General features: G+C 44.7%; 1 protein-coding gene across 3 annotated transcripts in view; it reads left to right on the top strand.

Moving 5' to 3' along the window:
• PAMR1 (peptidase domain containing associated with muscle regeneration 1) overlaps positions 1–21,256 on the top strand; it is a 48,515-nt gene that overhangs the window by 11,553 nt on the left and 15,706 nt on the right. For all 3 annotated transcript variants that reach the window (XM_035121103.3, XM_035121024.3, XM_088668962.1), the window contains 4 exons: positions 1,240–1,368; positions 6,494–6,608; positions 9,534–9,751; positions 12,946–13,053. In XM_035121103.3, the coding sequence (XP_034976994.2) occupies positions 1,240–1,368; positions 6,494–6,608; positions 9,534–9,751; positions 12,946–13,053 (570 nt within the window). The remainder of the gene's footprint in view (positions 1–1,239; positions 1,369–6,493; positions 6,609–9,533; positions 9,752–12,945; positions 13,054–21,256) is intronic.

The following is a 21,256-nucleotide window of genomic DNA, read 5'->3' as shown; positions in this document are numbered from 1 at the left end:
GACAAAGGAATAAGGAAGCAACAGCCAGTAGAACCAAGAAGATAATATTTCTATTAGGAGTTGATTCAAATTGTTTACCCTGGGTCATTAGTCTACTTGCAACGCCAGATTTAGGGCAGTGCGGGCAGTTCCTCGCACATGGTTCTGAGCTGAAGGGGAGCAAAATAACACTATTACTAATACTACAGTACCAATAATAAAACCTATATTTATATGCAGTGCTTTTTTCTGGGGGTACGCATACCCCTAGACATTTTGTGAACCTAAGTTTGGCCTCATTGAGTGGCAGTATTTCAATATGAGTAGGAAAATGAGAATACCCCTAAACATTTTTTCTTTAGGAAAAAAGCACCGTCTATATGGGTACCTACTGAGAAGATCCATTAAAAAGCAACTGTACCAAAAGAAATTATTGTGAAAATAAGAAATATTTGGGGGAGGGCAAATTTTCTCTTTGCTTTGAGCACCATATAACCAAAGTCTGCTTCTACTACTTGACATTATCCCAAGGAAATAGTCAAATTCTCTAGATAGTGTTTAGTAAAGGAAGTACTATATAGGCCAACAGCTTTCCCCAAGTCCTCCGGCTCCTCTATCTTGAAGCCAAGGAACTATAAGTAGATTTAGATATATTATACATTTCCAGCTACAATCTAACCAGGCTGCCAGTCTTTTATCACTTGTTCTGGCTGTCCAGAGCAAACAGCATGTCTGCTGTAGTGTATTATCTCTGCCATCCACTTTCATTTGCTCCTTTGTAGCCCAATGTACATGCCCAGCAGTTTCAATTCGTACTAGGTCTAAAAGAAATTTAAGTGTTTGAAATTTGTGCAGTGTTGTATTTTTGATATAAAAGCCAGGTGTGTTTGTGAGATTCCAATAGTTCTGTGAGACTCAGATACAGATTATGAATGTTCAAAAACATTGCCTAATGTTCAGAGATATTGGGCAGTATTCGGTTAATTCTTGTGTTAGAATAAAGGGATTTCCCGCTCCTTTCCCCACATGCGTCTTGCTGTGCCCCATAATCCACACTGAAGGCTTGGGGATAAGACCAGAACCAATTTAGGAGGGTTCAGGGGGATACAAACAAGTCACATATGTGTGGCTCAAAACACTTTCCAAGCCAAGGTCTGTTCAATCAGACCAGAAATGTTCTCTAAATGCCATTCCCCATCCAGAAAAAAAAAACCTGAACGTAGCCTTCCACCCACCAGATGGTTTTTCTCTTCTTTTTAGGCTGTATGATTTTTGAAAACTGTAAGTCCTGTCGCAATGGATCTTGGGGAGGAACGCTAGACAACTTCTATATCAAGGGCATCTACTGCGCAGAATGCAGAGCAGGCTGGTATGGAGGGGATTGCATGAGTGAGTATTGTTAGAGACATGCTCCCCAATAGGGGAAAGGGTACTGCTTCAAATATGGTGGAGGGAAGACTGAATAAAGTGGGAATCAAGGAAATGCATGGCTAGGTCCAAAGAGCTACCCACCCAGGACAAGATACAGATCCTTGTCATGGCCGACGCCGTTCAGAATATTGGATAAGGTGAGAGCTATGAATGGGTGATGCAATGATTTAGTTGAATCCCACCTGCAACACTCCAACAAATAATGCACTTTAGTTATATGAATATTGCAACATTTAAAGTCACAGCAAAGCGAGCTATCAATCAATTGAGACATAAAACGGTTAATGGCAAATGCAATAAACATTCCCGTGCAACCATGTGTCAAAAACTAGTAGTCACTGCCTGGAAGTACTTTACTTGTTTGTATCATATTTGCAGGAAATGGCACAATATGGAATAGGGGTCAAGTTCTTTAAATACCTCCATGGCTACAGTATAGGGGAGACTAGGTAACCTTGCTTTTTAAAAAAGATTTCCATAGTGTACAAATTACTGTAGTACCTCAATCTATCCAGAAGGTGGTGCTCAGAAGCTCTTCCATGAAAAAGGCATTATGAATATATAAAAAGAGTGATTCCTTTCCACCCAGGCGTATTCACTATTATGGATTAATGGGGAAACATCATTAAGCTAAACATATGAGGAAACAAAAAAAATGACAGGTTTTATTTTAGTTTGGAGAAAAGGTGAGTAAGAGGTGACATGATAGAAGAGTATAATATTATGCATGCAATGGAGCAAAGTTTTCCTCCCTCCCTCTCCTAACACCAGAACTTCATGGAGTTCTCATGAAGCTGAATATTGGAAGACTCAGGACAGACAATAGAAAGTACTTCTTCACAAAGTGCATAGCTAAACTGTGGGATTTGCTGCCACAAGAGGCAGTGGTGGCCATCAACTTGGAGGGCTTTGAAAGAGGACTGGGCACAGTCATGGAGAAGGAGGCTATACTTCTGACTACCAGTTGCTGGAAGCCACAGGAGGGGAGAGGGCTCTTGTGCTCAGGTCCTGCTTGCGGATTTCCCATAGGCATCTGGCTGCCCACCGTGAGAACAGGATGCTGGACAAGATGGGCCACTGGCCTGATTCAGCAGGCTCTTCTTACATTACAGCATGTGCCAAGCACATAATGTGGCAGCTAGACTGGTGACTGGGAGCGGCTGCCAAGACCACATAACACTGGTCCTGAAAGACCTACATTGGCTCCCAACATTTCCGAACACAATTCCAAGTGTTGGTTCTGACCTTTAAACCCTTAACGGCCTCGGCCCAGTATACCTGAAGGAGTGTCTCCACCCCCATCGTTCTGCCCAGACACTGAGGTCCTCCTCTGAGGGCCTTCTGGTGGTTCCCTCACTGCGAGAAGGGAAGTTACAGGTAACCAGGCAGAGGGCCTTCTTGGTAGTGGTGCCTGTGGTGGAATAGTGCCTGATGATGATTCCAGTTCATCATGGGTTAATCTATCACTCCCATTATAGGCAGGTGTTCCCTGGGAGGCGGAGCTAGAGGGCATTCTAAATGGCAGTTGGGAGTTGGCAGTTGGCAGTTGAGAGTACAGTGTTAGAGAGGGATGCAGGAGCTGTATTAACAAGTCTGTGTTATATGAAAAGAAGATGATGAACTAAGAGTTTAAACAAATGAAACCATAAAGAAATATACATGTTCTCCAGTTAAATAAAGCTTTCATCTATGTTGTGTCAAAATTGGATGTTCCTCCTTATTCCAGCAACGTATCTAAACTCAAAAGGGTGGTTACTGAAGAGGGGAGATAAAACTAAGCCTGAGGAGCAGGTGGATAGTTTGCATCTCACAGTCACGCACAGAGGAGGCAAGTGGAGGGAAAGAGTGCCTTGCAGTGGCTAAAGTGCTGAGGCAACAGCTGCTGAGGTGAACCTGATTTGAGAGGGAAACCTTACTGAGGGCACAAGATTGTTCCTGAAACATTTGCCTGGAGTTTTTAAGGATACAGAGCCACGTTATTTGGAAAGCTGGAACTGTACTCTATGTACTAGCAAACCCATATAAAAACTGGGAGTTTATTTGGGAGAAAGAAGGAATAGTGGGTTGTTTGAACAATAACTGAATTCCTTCAGCACACTGTTAGTAATAGAGAAGAGAGTATCGTCACAGCGCCCGCCCTGTGGAACTCCCTATTTAGGGAAGTTTGTAATGTTTGATGTTTTATCATGTTTTTAATATTCTGTTGCCAGGCAATAGACTGGGTGAGGCTTGGCTCTGGGCCCACCAAAAACGGGAGAAGACCATGGGCAGTATGATTTGCTTACATATTCTATGTAAGACTATACAAATGAATCAGATGGATATGGTCTGGTGGAAGAGCAAAGTCCTAGTGGACTTAGTGGAAAATAAGGCATACTTACCTCTTAACAAGAGTACCCATCACCCCTATTGATATCTATCTGCCCATGAATTTTCTCGGGTGACCTTAAATAGAATCCCACTTCTTTTTAAGTGGAACTGTAACCACTCCACTTCCTTTTCACATCCACGTTGAAACCATCGCACTTCCATTACAAGGATTCCACAGAGAGGTATCTAAAGGAGAGGAACTGTATCTAAAGAGGACAATTCAAGGCTTGAAGTAGTCCTAAATAATAATAATAATAATAATAATAATAATAATAATAATAATAATAATAATAAACAGCTCTGGCATAAACACAGAATGTAAATTACAATTATTGAAAGGATTAAACAATCATTATTTCTCTCTCTCTTTTTAATTTTTGTGTGTCCCAGAAAACAGTTTTTCCTCCTTTTCAGATGGCACAGTGGTGCTGACAGTCTTCCAAAATGGATTCTTTTCTCACTCTTCCCTCCCTCTCCACTCCTCAGAAGTAATGAAGGATTTGCCAGGATTTGCCATTGTGGGTGTAAATTATTCTTGAGAACTTTCCAGTCTTTCTCTTCTTCTTCAGAGAGAAAAGATCCCTTTGAGTAGAAATGGTGGCGCTGGTTGCTCAATCATTTGTTAAGAGAGAGAGAGAGGTGGCAGGCATTACATAAACCTTTCCTGAGAGAGCTTGAGATGGCAGAGGGAAATGGAAGATCCACGTCTCACCACAGCTATGCTTCATGCAAAAGTTTGTGGCAAATATGTGCCTGTTTCTTTGGGGCCACTCTTTGAATGGCTCTCTCTCTTTAGCCTCTGGACCACCTGCTTTGTTGGCTAGTCCTATTTCCTTGGCAGGAATTTCTGCAAGTTCAGACCATAATGTTCTCCCGAGAAAGGTGCATTCAGTATTCCCGGCACGCCAACATCTCTTTGCACCAGTTCTTTCTCGTCAAAAGGCAAGAGCAACAAAGGCAACTCAAAAGCCCCCTTATAACGAAAGGGGAATGTTCTCTGAGGTGATTCAAGGACCTTGTCAATCCTTCTGAAGAAGGTTTCCTGCAGCTTTGTCTCAGGTTGTTTTGAGGTAGGAGCCAGCAACAGGGCAAGGTTTCCTCTCTCCAGTGTGGGAAGCTGCATTATCATGTACGTTGCGGCAGATCCTGGCATATCCCAATAGCATCTTAATGACAGCCATGGGGGCAAAGTAATTAATTCTCCAGCTTTTCACATCAGGAACCAACAAGCCCTGGTGTGGAACGAAACACTTATGATGAACCCTTCTGAGCTTGTTTTCCATTTCATCAGAGTGCATTTAATTGAGGGTAATTGAGGGTAAACTGACAAAAGGAGATTCCCCCCCTTTATTAGAACGGACAAGTCTTAACACTGTAGAGTCTTGCAGGAAAGAGGAAATATCATGCTATGGCACATGGCATGTTGCTGGATGTGACAAAGCTGCTGAGCTTTTTTAGGCCACTGCTCATCTCCCGCACACATGGGAAATCAAGTGAGCCTGCCTACAACCTTACAAACACTGGTTTGTTCATATCTCCCTTGCAACATCCTCTCTGAATACATAGAGCAGGGACGTCCGACTCCCAAGAGACTGTGATCTATTTCCAGAATAAAAAACTGTCAGTGAACTACCCATGGGGGGGGACCCAAAGTTGTTGAGCTTTTTTTAGGGGGGAATTAAATTTGTTGAGCTTTTTCTAGGGGCCAAGGTTTTTGAACTTTTTTTAGGGGGAGAAGCAATTTCTGTTTGATTTTTTTTAGGAGGGGAAACGCCATAAATTGCTCACTATTCAATAAACCACACAGCCATAACTCAGTCTTCCATTTGTGTACAAATGAAGGACAGAGTGGGGGGCGGGGCCGAATGTTGTTGTTTTTCCCCATGGAGGAAAGTGAGCCCATGATCGACCACAATCACTTGGGGATCAACCTGTTGATCGCAGTCAACCGGTTGGACATCCCTGACATAGAGAGTTTGGAAGTGGGGCCACTGAGCAAACCCTCTCCTTCTGTTCATCCAGGGAACACACAGACAAGAAGTTCTGAACAAATCTAATGTGGATTGATAGTTTACCTGAGTCTGAATCTGCAGGGGCACAGTTGTGAGATTGTCTTGCCACACATCGAAGTCCTACCGGTAATACTTGGGTGCATGCCAAATGTTTCTCCAGCAACAACATGGAAGTTGTTGTAGAGGCTAGTACTATGGCCGTGTCAAGGCTTTGATACCTGATACCTAGACGTAGCATCAAAATGGCAATGAATCCCACTGTTTACCTATGGCACAATCTACCCAAGAAGCTGAAATAACCAGGATCTGTGGAAAAGCACAACGAAAACCAGTGCTAAAATAATAGATTTAAATTCCACCTTGGGCAATCGTTTTTGATTTCCCGGTGTAGTTCCCTATAAGTTAGGAGGTGGTGCAGACACCGCTTGTGACCCATCACATTGAGCAGAAGGGTCACCATCTATATATTGTGGGTGTCCAGGTGGCAAAGGAAGTTGCTTTTAACTCAGTCAGCTCAACAAACTGTAGTTTCAGATCCTGGTTTGAACACACCTCAATCCCACAGATTAGGACATAGGAGCATATGAAGCTGCCTTATCTCGAGTCGCACCACTGGTCCATTTAGCTCTGAGCTATTTCTGAGTCTTGTGTTCCCTCACAGAGCCTAATATAAATCTTATTCTTCTTTTCCTGCCCTTCAGGATGTGGTCAGGTTCTGCAGGCTTCCAAGGGTCAGATCTTGTTGGAGAGTTATCCACTGAATGCCCGCTGTGAGTGGACTATTCATGCTAAACCTGGTTTTGTTGTTGAGTTAAGGTAGGTGGGAGATGCACTTCAGCATACAGATCATTATTTCCAAGTTTATGTACAAATGTAAGGTGTGTTCAGCCATCACATTTCACCCCTGTAACCTAGAGGGATTTCCAGTGGAGTTTTTCTGCTCCCCCAACCATTAACATGATCGCCCCATCATCTCAGGTATTGGCACCATTACAGTGGGTGTTTCCGGCTATATGGACTCTGTTCTGAAACCATATGCTATCAGTGCTCCCAGCTACGTACGTGACACCACAGATTTTCTGAGGAAAATACAATCTTTGAACAATCTTCCTAACAATACTATACTAGCCACTATGGATGTGGAATCTCTATACACCAACATCCCACACAATGATGGTTTACAAGCCATAAGGAACACCATTTCAGATAAAACCACAGCGGACTTTGCTACCAAACTCTGCCACTTTGTCCTTACCCACAACCACTTCAAATTTGGTGATGACCTGTTCCTCCAGATCAGCGGCACAGCCATGGGCACCCGCATGGCCCCACAGTATGCCAACATCTTCATGGCAGATTTAGAACATCGTTTCCTAGACTCCTACCCACTCAAACCTCTCTTGTACCTACGATACATTGACAATATTTTTATTATCTGGACACATGGACAACAGACCCTGGAAACCTTCCACCAGACATTCAATGACTTTCACCCCACCATCAACCTAACAATGAACCAATCCATGCAAGAAATACATTTTTTGGACACTACTATAAAAATACAGGATGGACGTATAGACACCACCTTATACAGAAAACCAACTGACCGACAAACATATCTACATGCTTCTAGCTACCATCCCAAACATACCAAACAATCCATCGTATACAGCCAGGCCCTACGTGACAACCGTATCTGTTCCAACTCTACAGACAGAGAATCTCACCTAAGAGATCTACAGCAAATCTTTTTAGAACTAAAATATCCACCTGATGAAGTTAAACAACAGATCAACAAAGCCAGACTGATACCTAGGGAGAACCTGCTGCAAGACAGACCCAAAAAAGAAAATAACAGAACACCACTAGTCATCACATACAGCTCCCAAGTTAAAACAGTACAACGCATCATCAGAGATCTACAGCCTCTCCTGGACAATGACAGCTCCCTTTCTCAAGCTCTGGGAGGAAGACCTTTCATTGCCTACAGACAGCCACCCAATCTTAAACAACTCCTCACCCACAATAATACAACCACCAGACTTAACATGGACACTGGTACCAGAGCCTGCAATAAACCCAGATGCCAACTTTGCTGCCACATACACCCGGACAACATCATTACTGGCCCCAACAACATCCAACATACCATCTCAGGACTATTTAATTGCTCATCTTCTAACATTGTGTATGCCATCAAATGCCAACGGTGCCCTTCAGCTCTCTATATTGGACAAACAGGCCAAACCCTACGCCAAAGGATAAATGGACATAAATCTGACATCAGGAACCATAAGACTGAAAAACCAGTAGGAGAACACTTCAATCTCCCAGGACATTCTATACAAGATCTCAAAGCAGCTGTTTTATTACAGAGAAATTTCAGGATCAGACTGGAAACAGAAGTTGCTGAATTGGAAATCATTACCAAGCTTAAAACCATGGAAGCACCTGGGATGAATAGAGACATCGGATTCTTATCTCATTATGCATGATCAAGCTTTCTTTAGCACCTCAGCCCAGGACTAATTGCAGCCATCAGCAGCCATTAACATCCATCTACAGGTTTACCACTCCCATCAGCCCATCTCCCATTCCCACCCACCCTCTGTATATATATAGGGTCTGACACTTCTGTTTCTAGTGTATCTGAAGAAGTGTGCATGCACACGAAAGCTCATACCAAAATATAAACTTAGTTGGTCTTTAAGGTGCTACTGAAGGAATTTTTTTATTTTGCTTCGACTCAGACCAACACGGCTACCTACCTGTAACATTAACATGAATCATAATTAATGTTATGCTGTATTCAGTGCTATTTTTCTAGAAAAAGTAGGTGTTGGAATGCCTCCCTCGTTGTTTAAGAATGGCAATGGTGCCTACCTGAGAGGTGCCGGAACTGAATTCCAGCTAGTTCCGGCTGGGAAAAAAGCCCTGGCTGTATTTCTTATACTGTGTCAGAAATGATGCAGTGAGCATGCTGTTTGCTTATGGTGTTAGGTTGTCTTTAAGGAGATAAATGGTTCCCTCTGTCTGGTCCCAAGAAAACTTACCTGGGGAGAAGCAAGGAGGGAGGCAGCAACTATGCATACTCTCAGAATCCTTTCCCCACCGAGGAATAGACTGGGGATTCAAGTCTCCGCATCTCCAGCAGGAAAGTGAAGCTATATCACTTGTGTGGGGTGCATGAGATCAGGGTCAGGTTGCATGGAAGATTGTGTCCACCTTGATCCTGTTGTTATGTTTCCCACCAGGAGCACTGGAGTTTATGAGCATTCCTGATTGAATGCTCAAAGCATCACAATTTATCTTGGCTTTTAAAGGGTCCCACACAGGGGTATGGGGAAGAGTAAGTGGGAAAGCTTATTGCAGCAGTGCAGGGGTTTTCAACTGAAGTGGTGTGGTTGGTGGGGTGCAGCCATCCTCTCAACATTGATATTGCTTGGATGGGGATAGGGCAGGGCAGTGGCACAGCATATGGGGCCACAGGGCTGGTTGCAAACTCAGCCCACCCAGAGGAGTGTCCGCTTGCTTGCCTAAGTCATGTGGGAAGCCTTTGCCAGCAGCAAAGGCTATCTTTGAAGGCTGTCTTGTGAAACTGAAGGGGTAAAGGAAGCTCTTTGGTGGGAAGTTTGTTTCTCTAATTAAGGAGCACAGAAGTAATTTAGAAATACAGACATATGTGAGAAATTTTGGCATCTGAATTTGTAAAAAAACAAAAAACGCCCTTTTGTGTCCAAGGTTTGCCATGCTGAGTCTGGAGTTTGACTACATGTGCCAGTATGATTACGTGGAGATCCGGGATGGGGACAGCATTGATAGCAGGATAATTAAGCGTTTCTGTGGGAATGACAGGCCTCTCCCGATCCGAAGCACAGGGCCTTCTCTCCATGTTCTCTTCCATTCAGATGGTTCCAAGAACTTTGATGGGTTTCATGCCGTCTTTGAAGAAATTACAGGTAAATAGGGTGAAAAAGTATAAAATGCATGACCAACAGCTACCTGGGAGAAAAGAAAGGTCTCGAGTTTTTGAAGTAAATCCTGTGACTATACCCCTTGCAGTGGTTTAGCCACATGATTTTGAAGAAATAAATTCAATGAGTGTGAAATATGGTCCTGTTTCATTCTACGGGCAAGATTGCCTCTTGCTATTCATGTGACTAATTTAGGACTCATCCACGCTTACCTTTTGCACTGCGTTTTCTAGGCACAGGTCTGTGCTTTTTATTTTGCCCCGCTGCTTTCCCTAGGAAAACCCAATATTTACTGTTGAATCGGAGCAAATGGCAATTCGGAGCAAAAGAAAAAGCACTCAGACATGGACTTGGAAAGCCCAGACCTGTGTCTAGAAATGTGGAGCAAAAGTAGGTGTGAATGAGCCCTTACTGAATCCTCAGCTCTCCATATGTATGTAGCTGCAGAATCCTTTGAAAATTGATCTCACTGCTATCTGGCCATAAAACAGTGAATTAACAAAGGGGGGCTTAGATGGTTCTGATTGCCTCTGAGATTTCTCCCCAGATTGCCAGGCTGTTCCAAGTCACTGTCCTCTTCTTCTTCTTCTTCTTTTTTGCCACTCTAAAGTTTGTGGGTCTGCTTGCCTGACCATTTCATTTCATGGAGGGGAAGGGTAGGTTGGAGGGAAATTGAGCAAGAGGAATAGCTACTTGTCAAAGGGGGGTGTCCAGACTTTGTGCAAGGAATTCAAGCAGGTGCCGGAAATTTAGGTTGGCCCCATTACAGTGGATCAAAGTGCCCTGTTGCCTTGGCACAACAAATCCACTTAAAAATAACAAACTTTTTGCAGTTAGGAAAGTGATGGGGAAATGCACTTTAAGGTGTGGGATGAATGGATGATTAATGGGGAGACACCAAAATATCCCACAAGCAAATAGGATAACCACCTCATAAACCAATCAAAAAGGATGCTCGATAAAAACCAGACATAGTCTAGCTTCCATATACCGTAAGCATTATGTGAGCAAATCAGGATGAATGCTCAATAAACAGGTCATCTACAAGAGCCCAGTGACTCCACAACACGTTATTGGTAAGGATCATAGAACTGTAGAGTTGGAATGTTGGAATGTTGCATATTGCTTTCACTATGGGCTTCTACCTTCCCAAGTCTGCCTCTCAGTCCACTGGGGCTCATCACTTCAAATTGGACACCTTTCTTACTGGTTGATCTTCTGCATCATGATTTCTCTTTTCATTATTGCACGAAGTACAAAGAGTACCATCACAGGAGTTGCTATAAGTAGCACTGTGTTAATTAAGCAGCCTATAAAAAAAAAGAAAAAGAAAAACAAGAGTCGGCTCTGTGAAATTGAACTTGGTGTGGGGTATGTTACAGCAAGGCCTCCCACACTCATGGGACTAGCGTATTCCACACGGGGCAGAATGAATGGATCTTGTTTCCTCTGCTCAGCGGGAGCCTTTTAGTATTCCGCTGCTGCCATCTACTTTTCTTTCCGCCCCATTTTTAGCAGCAATTATTTAGAGATTGGGTGGTTGCTACAGTGGTAATCTACGCAGAGTGGGATATGGAGGGCTTACAGTTTTTAGAAGGAAGCTTTATTGTGCGCCTTATTGTGAGTCTGTCCTGGCCTAATGTGCAGCTGAAATGAAAAGCTTTTAAAACGCTCTCTTTTGCAAGGCCGCTGACACTGTTTATGGGAAAGAATGTGATTTGCATGGGGAGTGAAGAGGCTTGGCGGGGGGAGGACTGTGGGATGGAGACCTCTGGCAGCACAAATTTAACAAGATATAGCAGTGTGAAATCCTTCTCTGGACAAAAACCTCAAGGGGTAGCTGAGATCGGGGTAACAAGATGAACAGAGTTTCCTTGGCTGTTCTCCTGCTTATTGCTAAGAACAGGTTGAGACACTTAAAAGACTGTGCAGTGGCCCAGAAGGGATCAGGTGATATCCTTGGCTAGGACCACAATCCTAAGCATTCTTACCAGGAGTCCCATTGAAGTGAATGGAGGGTTCATGTTTAGGATCAGGCTGCCAGAGGCAGGGCCGTCTCAAGCAGGTCAGGTGCCCTGGTGCTGAGGCGCGGAGATCGCTCCAGCGCCCCCGCCCTCGCAGAGCGCAGCGCCCCCCCTGCCAGCCCGGCGCCCTGGTGCCCCGCGCCACTGGGACTACACCTAGAGCTGGGCCTGGCCAGAGGGGCTTTGCAACTGAGTAAGAAAAATTAAAAAGTGGTGGTTTTATTAATCGTTGTAGAAACTTTCTTCTTCTTCTTCTTCTTCTTCTTCTTCTTCTTCTTCTTCTTCTTCTTCTTCTTCTTCTTCTTCTTCTTCTTCTTCTTCTTCTTCGGTGATAACTTGTAGCTAAGTACGGTAAGACTGTCTTCCATAAACATGGTTTTAACAATGATTCCATAAGTGACTGTGGAGGCCAATTCTGGACCCACACGTCCTTCCACAGTGGGGAACCACATTGGTTCCTGGGCAGGAGTTGATCACGGTGTGGATTTGCCAGGCATGCCTTCCTCATTTGGGGATATTTGTTTTTCAACTTTTGGCACTTCTGTTGCTAGGAACTACTTGCTTACATCAGCTTCATTAAGCCCCTTCTCAGATCTCTCACTGCCCACCTAGATCTCTTCACTGACATTTCACAATCCTTTGGTCTCTGCAGGGTCTTCTGCTGTAATTGCAACTCTGTGGGCTTTACAGTTTTCCTTCTCCATGGCTTCTTTCCTGCCCATTTTTTCCTAGTCTTCTGAAATCATAAGGGGTCAAGTCTTGGCTGTGTTCTAAGTTCCTTGGGGGCCAGGTGGCAAAGGAAGTTCAGGTGATCTGTATGAAAACCACAGGGGTGTCTATTGAGCTGCCTTAGTTCCAGGTTTAGATTATTTGTGAAGATAAGACCACTCTGCCTATGCCCTGTCTTTGAGAAAAATATTATTCACCATGAAGAATAAGGGTTAGTCAGGTCAGAGGGTCTGGTAAATGGAAGAACTTTTAAAATGATTTTCTTCACAGCACAGGTCTATATTGCCACTTAAAAACAGGAACTGAAAATACTTTCTCTTACAAAAGTTTTTCACACTGGGATGGCTGTGCATATAAGAGATGAAAGAGGTGAAGGAAGCTGTTTTATGAAAGAAACTGAGTGGTCCTTCTTATATTTTTTCCCAGCTTGTTCTTCCTCTCCATGCCTGAATGACGGAACCTGCATCCTAGATAAAATTGGTGGCTACAAATGTGCTTGCCTGGCTGGCTATACTGGGAACCGCTGTGAAAGCTGTGAGTACATACATCCCTATGCCTGTGAACGTGAATGTACATGAGCTTGATTTGAATTATTGTGTTTTCAGCTAATGTGTAGCATTGCTATGCAGAATATTTATTTATTTGTTTGTTTGTTTGAAATTGATATCCTGCTCTTCTTCCCAAAGGAACACAGGCCAGCAGGCTGATGGAGTCTGATAACTGGCACACAATGGCTAATAATAATAATAATAATAATAATAATAATAATAATAATGCTTTGGAAAGTGCCAAAGAAAGAATACCCTGGTCCACACATAAAACTAAGCCATGGTTTACTTAACAAACATTGATTTAAGCATGAGTTGTCCCACAGATCGCTTGCTTCTCCAAAGTTTGCCTTGTTTTCTAACTGCCCTTGCCTTCTACCTTTGTAATGTGGTGAACATCTGGGATGGGGTGGCCCAACAAACCATGCTTAAGCAAGAGTGCTTGATTAAAACAAATCAAAGTTTGTAAACTGCTGGGCAGGGTTCATATATAATGATAAGTTGGGGTGGGGAAGCTTTTCTGCCTTGTAGGCCAGTTCCCCGCATCCCTGCCACCTGCAGGCCAATTTGTCAGGCGAGTGGGACCATCCTTTTGTGCTCTTATCTGCTTTTAGATGTGACAGTCATTGCCAGTTCCCCACAGCAGCCATTTTGTGACTGGTACCTATGACACCTTCTCAAAATTCCAATTGTGCCAATGGGCCAAAAAGGTTGAAACCCTTGAAATAGACACTGTGGTCTAAACCACTGAGCCTTGGGCTTGTCGATCAAAAGGTCGGCGGTTTGAATCCCTGAGACGGGGTGAGCTCCCGTTGCTCAGTCCCAGCTTCTGCCAACCTAGCAGTTCGAAAGCATGCCAAAAGTGCAAGTAGATTAATAGGTACCGCTCCGGCAGGAAGGTAAACGGTGTTTCTGTGCGCTGCTCTGGTGTCAGTGTTCTGTTGAGCCAGAAGCGGCTTAGTCATGCTGGCCACATGACCCGGAAAAACTTTCTGTGGAGTGGACAAATGCCAGCTCCCTCGGCCTGTAAGTGAGATGAGCGCTGCAACCCCAGAGGCGTTCGCAACTGCACTTAACTGTCAGGGGTCCCTTTACCTTTATGTATTATTGTAAATAATACCATTCTCTATAAAGGAGTGCATTTTTAATGAAGAATATGAATACCTCATGACTTATACAAAAGAACATTGGGGGAAGGGTAATATATTGATCATCCTGTTCTATAAGATGCTAAAAAACTTGAGGTGTGCCCCCCAGCTATCTAAATTCTGAAGATCTTAGAACAGAGGTCAGCAAATCTTTTCAGCAGGGGGCCGGTCCACTGTCCCTCAGACCTTGTGGGGGGCTGGACTATATTGGGGGGGGGAGTGAACAACTTCCGATGCCCAACAAATAACCCAGAGATGCATTTTAAATAAAAGCACACATTCTACTCATGTAAAAAACATGCTGATTCCCGGACCATCCGCAGGCTAGGTTTAGAAGGTGATTGGGCCGGATCCAGCCCCTGGGCCTTAGTTTTGCCTACTCATGTCTTAGAATTATGGCAGTCTTTGTTCAAATTCACTCCTGACACACATTTTTAAAATTTCCTTTGGTATAACCAAACAAAGCCTGAACATTTTTTTCCTGGGTAGTACATGGGGAAAACAGGCCCAATTTTATTTAGATACATAGAGGAGAATCATGAACCCAAATTATTTCTGCCTTAATGCTTTCAAAACTAAACCAGGAACATTTTTATTCTGTGTCTTTGAAAGAGCCCGGATATACTGTAGCTTTTCTCTAGGCAGATCCCGCTGATATAAGAGACTGTTTCCTGACAGACAAAAAGAAGTGCTTTTGGAAGTGCTTCAGCTGGGGTGGAGGGCAGTAGGACATTGTCTGCAAGTGAGGCCTTCTGGGATGCTGTCCCATCAAGCAAAGTGGTTGAATTGCAGTAGGTGGATTGGGTCGTGCTTCATAGGTTATTTGCATTACCTCAGAAGATAGGGATTCAGAGTGTGGAGGACACCTTTGCAATATCACCCTAAATGGAAGAGTTCTCCTAGAGATCATACAACTGAAATGGCTTAACTTTGCATTGTTAATTTTCCAGTGCTATCATCCTGGTCGTGGATGTGAAGAATCAGGGGATTGTCTATCTTCCCACCACTTTTAGGTGTTCTCTCCGTCCTCATGTAATGCATTTGCAATATTGGTTCACCCAATGCTTTTTTTCCTTTAAAAATGTTTAGGGGCACTCTCATTTTGACTCAAGAAAAACCCCATTTTATAGCTCAAATTGGGGGGGGGAATACAGTAAATGGACAAAAGTACAAAGAACATGCATTCCTCATATTGAAATACTACCCCTCAATGAGGCCAAACTTTCATATGTAAAACGCCACATACCTACATTCCACACTGCTTCACACATTAAACGCTCACTTCCGTCTGGGACTCAGGAAACACCGTGACAGGAAATGAGGCTGCCATCAGGGGTAGCAACAGAACTGACGATTCACTGTGCTAGAGAAGAAGCTAATTTTTTAAAAAATCATTTCTTCTCCTGTTAGATTCACAAATTGTTTAGGGGTACCGTGTTTCTCATATTTTAAGACATCCCTACAAAATAAAACATGGCAGGATTTTCAAGACCTGGCGAAATATAAGGCGTACCCCGAAAATAAGACATGCTGGTATGGCAGGGCACGCCATGCCAAGTCCCGACCCAGTGGGACCCAGCAAAGGTCTGAGAGGGCGGTTCCAGGAAGCGAGGAAGGAGCAGGCAGCGGCCGACAGCAAGAACCTTCCGAGAGGGAAAACGGGACGACATGCCCAGGCGAGAGACAGGAGGAGGAAGAGGGCAGCGGCGGCGGCAGCTGCAAGCAGGGACCCAGACAAGGAGGCAGCCGGGAGCGCAGCCGGAGCCGGAGGGCGAGGAGGAGCCTCTGGCGTGGGGAAGCTGGAGGGCGGGCAGACAGGCAGGCCGGGCAGCTGTGGCGGGGCAGAGGATACGCTGGTGGGAGCTGGGAAGGAGGAGGAAGCGGTGCGTGTTCCGGCTCCTCGTGTACTGCAGCGCGGCAGCTCCGCCCGGCCTGGCTCCTCCTTCCCTGGCGCGCGCTGAGCTCGCACTGTGCTGCTCTCCCGCCGTCTCTTCCAGCTCAGCCAGAGCCGAGACAAGGACATGGGGAAGGAGGAGGAAGAGGAGGCGGGGCCTCGGCACCCATGGCAGCCTCCTCCAGATGGGAGCAGCACTACATGGCGGGGAGCCCACCCTTTGCCGGCTCGAGCGCCAAGCCGGCGGCGGGCTGCTGCCTTTGCTGGTTCCCGCTCAGTCGGGGCTCGGCAAAGTGTGCACTTTGCCAAGCCCCAACGGAGCGGAAGCCGGCAAAGGCAGCAGCGCGCGCTTTGCCAAGCTCCAAGCCGGCGGCGGGACGCAGCAAGAGCTGCAGCGCGCACAGCTTGGAGCCCCAACCCGGCAGAACCGAGCAGCGTGCCCTGCTGAAGCACCAACAAAGTGCGCAGCAGCCAGTTCCGGGCGCCGAGCCGCAGCAGGAAGAGGAGGTAATTTTTTTAAAAATAAGACACCCCCGGAAATAAGCCACAGGCTTATTTTCTTGAGTAAAAATTAATATAAGACGTGTCTTATATTATGAGAAACATGGTATGCGTACCCCTGCGTCCCTACAGAAAAGCATTGGGTTCACCTGATTCTTCTCTGTGCTTACTAAACTTCTGTCAAATTAAACTGTATGAATAGTTAGCATTAGGGACGGATCTCAATGAATTCTCCCCACCCCCTTATTCAAGTGATGTGCAGTCCTTTATTAATAGAGCAAATTGGATGGACTAATTTTCATCCTAATTAGCCGACCAGCCTCAATCCCTAGATGTAAAAGAAAACTATTAGAAGCTGCAGCTAGATCTCGTCTGCCTCCATTATCATTATAGCCAGGCAATGGGCTTTGTAATTTATAACTAAAGTGCACTAAACTGGTGCTTAAAAGGCTGCAACAAGATGGAAAGTTGCTGGCACAGTTGGCTAGTGCAACTGTATGTGGATTGAGCAGCTGCAAATTCAAAACAGTTCTAAATCTAAATTGGAGGGGGGCTGGTGCAGGGGAGCATCAGGTGGCTGAGGTCCAAATTCTTTGCAGTGGGGAAGGAGCTGCAAATGCTCATTAAATGTGTGTGTGTGGACAAGGCCTGTGTTGTTCTGCCCTTTGCTTGAACCCCTGCTGGACAACCTGAGGAAGGATAAGAGAAGAGTAGAAGAAGAGTTTCGATTTGATATCCTGCTTTATCACTACCCGAAACAGTCTCAAAGCAGCTAACACTCTCCTTTCCCTTCTTCCCCCACAACAAACACTCTGTGAGGTGAGTGGGGCTGAGAGACTTCAGAGAAATGTGACTAGCCCAAGGTCACCCAGCAGCTGCATGTGGAAGAGCAGAGACGCGAACCAGGTTCACCAGATTACAAGTCTACCGCTCTTAACCACTACACCACACTGGCTCACAGGACTGTTTGCCAAACTTACCAGTAGGACCCCCCCCCCCACACACACACTTCTGGAAATATATAGTGGAATATAGTGCAGGCTTAGCATTCATTTCAAAGTTATTTACAAATGGATATTTTTTTTCTGGAAGCAAATAACACGGAAATGAGAGCTAAATTTCCACTGTATTCTGGTATATTTCCGGAAGTGGCTTTTTCTAACATTGAGAAAGCAGCTGTGTGTCTGAATCCAACCCAAAGTATTTTCGTAGCAATTTAACAAACTCCACCCATGGTCGGATTGGACACTTAGGCTGTAAGTAGCCAAAGTTTTGAAAAACTTTAGCTTAAATGCTCTCTTACCCCACCCCACCCCACCCCACCCTGGTGCTTTATTAACCCCTGTTATGTATATGTGGAATACACTCCTATCCCTGCTCAGCCTCTCTTTGACCAGGCGAGAAATACTTCTTCCCCCTCCCCTGCCCTCCCTTTCAAGTTGTGTACTGTGTTCCTCTCAGGGGGTGCAGAGCATTCTGGCTCAGTGGGCCTCCCAGGGAATTGCTGGCCTTCTAAGCGAGGGAATCTGACCCCTTTTTGCTCTGAGACTTCCTGTCACCTTTGTCTGAAACAAAACCCAGCAAGCTCAAGTCCTTGAGTAAATGCTGGGATCTTGTATTGAATGGGGAATTCATTGCTTAGATCCAACTTCCATTTCTTTGCGGCTTCCAAGTCTCCCTTGCCAGCCGTTGGACACTTCTTCCGCATCCTAATGAAGGGTGCTCCATTGAGCTAAACTGTGGCGTACTGTGCTATCACTAGCAGCCCCCCCCCAATCGTGCCAACATCACTTTTTTCCAGGATAGGCCTGTGAAAGTGTTCTCTTGGTCCTTCTTCTCCTGTGCTTGACTCTTGCCCACTGCCATCACTCAGTCACACACAAGGTTTTCAGAAAGACAGCTCTTCAGGGCTTCCTTGTCTTTGCCGACTGACTCATGTGTTTAAAAGGGACACCCTCTCAGCCTCTGGCAGCGGGAGAAGTAGAAACAGCTGCTCTCTGTAGGGTATCGAACATGGTTGTTTGTTTATTTTAAAAAGAGAAATTAATCTTTACAGAGTCAGTGTTGTGGGACTACCGCTACGATGTTGCTGCATTGATAAAGAGGAGATGTTCATGTGATTACCTGAAATTACTGAGTGCCAATATTGAACATGCCTTCCTAATATTGGACAGAGGAAAATCTGTTTGTTTGTTTAAAAAAAAACAATAAATGAATAAGGCTGAAATCCTATACACACCTGGGAGCAAGCCCTATCGAAAGCAGTGGGGTTTACTTCTGAAAAGATGTATATAGGATTAGACTGCAAGACTTACCTGGATGTAAACCTCAATGGGACTCGCCTGAGCTGAAATGTATAGGATTGCGCTGTCAGGGATGCACAGTGTGTGGTAAGGAATAAATCACATACCAAATCTGTGAGAACTACTGGCATGCCCTGCCAAAGGCACTTTGAAATGTTCCAAAAATATATCGCCCTACTGGTCTACATTTTGCATACATTTCACACAGCTTCTCATTCCCACCTTATCAACCTTTTCATAATGCCACCGTTCATTATATCCTAGGGAAGTTATCAGACCGAATTCCCAAGCAATGCATCTAGAGGTGCGCTATCTGTAAACAGGATCGAGAAGTAGGGAGCATTAAGTGCAAATTCAATACACACCACCAACCTGCTGACATCAATGAAGTGGTGAGGGGTGCTTGCCTGGCTTTGGGAAGGAGGAGGGAAGACTCTAGGACCCTGTCAGAGCCCTCACAACTCCTTCCCAAAGCTGAACAAGCCTACCTGGGTCTGAGAAAGTACCCTCCTTGGCTGCACACCCAGTACCACTGCCCCACGCGCATTGCCCTAAATCCTCCTCTGTAGAGACTCATGTCTGAAACTCTGGAGACCCATTACTGACAATACTGAGCATAGGTGCCAGCTCCCTGGGGCCCTGGGAGCCCGAGCACCCCTGTGAAGGGGCCAGGAACCCACAAATTTTGGCGCCAGGGCCATGCACACTACATGGCACCCATGGCTCCGTGTATCCACAGTCACGGGGCACTCCTGATACTGAGCTAGATTGGCCAGTGGTCTGACATGACTCAGTACATATAGGACAACTTTCTATGTCCTGACTGCTGCCCTAAGACCAGTACCTCAAAGACCAAGCAACGTGTAGTGGAGGTCCTACTTAATCCCTTTCCTTTTGAGCTTCTCATCCAAGAGCTGAGAACAAGGATGCGTGGACTCTGAAAATGACAGCCAAGGTTGCTCCTGAATTCTTCTGAGTGAAATAAAATTTGATGACCTCTTGGCATTGCAAAATGCAGCATAAGGTATATTGCTTAATATATCACGTTGCAATCTGGGAGATGAATTTGTTGAAAAGGAAGGCAGGGCAGAATTACTGAAACTGTGGCAAATCATGCAGGCTGATGGAAATGTCATTAGGCAAACACTCTCTCTCTCTCTCTCTCTCTCTCTCTCTCTCTCTCTCTCTCTCTGTGTGTGTGTGTGTGTGTGTGTGTGTGTGTGTGTTGGCGGTCAGGAAAGTTAGGCTCCAATTCTGTATTTGGAATTGCAGAACAATGCAGAGGGAAAAACTCAAGTTTCACAGCTCTGCTACTGACTCACCATGTCACCTTGAATTAAGGCACATGGTGGCTTCCCTCCACATCTTTGCATTATTTCTATTGTTGCTGTGATTATTAATGAACTTCATCTGTAGGCTTAAATATTATTGGTAGGAAAAGGTGCATACTTGTAGCAATTCTGTTGATGCCGCAACCAAGGAACAGGATCTGGCTGTGGTTATTCAGATTATGCCCTGATTGGATTGTTGTAAGGGGTTCATGTCTTCAGAAGTGTCTGTTGCTTCCAAACAAAGCAGCCAAACTACAGTCTATCTAGTATGGGGTGTTTAAATAATGTCACCTCATGGTTATTTCAGCTAGGGATGTTGCTCCCCTTTCCTAATCACTCCCTCGACCCCAAATCCTTTACACTAACGACAAATGCATTCTGCAAATGTGGATCCTTGCACAACAAAAATGACACCATCTCAGAGGGCTGATTTGTTTCATACTTGTATTCCGCTTTCCCAACAGCAGATGTTGAGCTCAAAGCAGCTTACAATAACCACAAGAACATTAAAGCACACACACATTGCAGTCACTTATAATATCAAACACAATAGCATTTGAAGCAAACAACAACATCATCAAAACAGTGAATACAATTCAATAAAGACATAATAACTCATAGCATTGCCAGGATACTTCCTAATCACATGCAACCTTATTCCATAACAACAAAATATTGATTAGCTGTGATTGGGAGTGATTGGTAGGCTTGGGGAAAGCCTGATATTTGTAGATATACCAAAACAATTTCGGGGAAAGTGAGGCACCCCCCTCCCCAACAAAAACAACAAAACAGCCCAGTAATGTCTCAGCCAGGCTACTAAGGAATATCCCTATCCTGAGCTAAGTGGGGAAAGGACAGGATACAGATTTGGTTTATTGTAATTTTTTTATTATTTAAAGAAAATACCATCCTTTATTCAGCCCCACAATCTTCCTTTTAAGCAGCTATTTATTTTGGCGTTCCTTATGCGCTTACCATGGGATACCTTCTGGAACCTATTCACAATATT

Source organism: Zootoca vivipara, chromosome 1 (assembly GCF_965207765.1).
Source record: "Zootoca vivipara chromosome 1, rZooViv2.hap1.1, whole genome shotgun sequence".
Lineage (NCBI taxonomy): Eukaryota > Metazoa > Chordata > Lepidosauria > Squamata > Lacertidae > Zootoca > Zootoca vivipara.
This window is presented reverse-complemented; position numbering and strand designations above follow the sequence as displayed.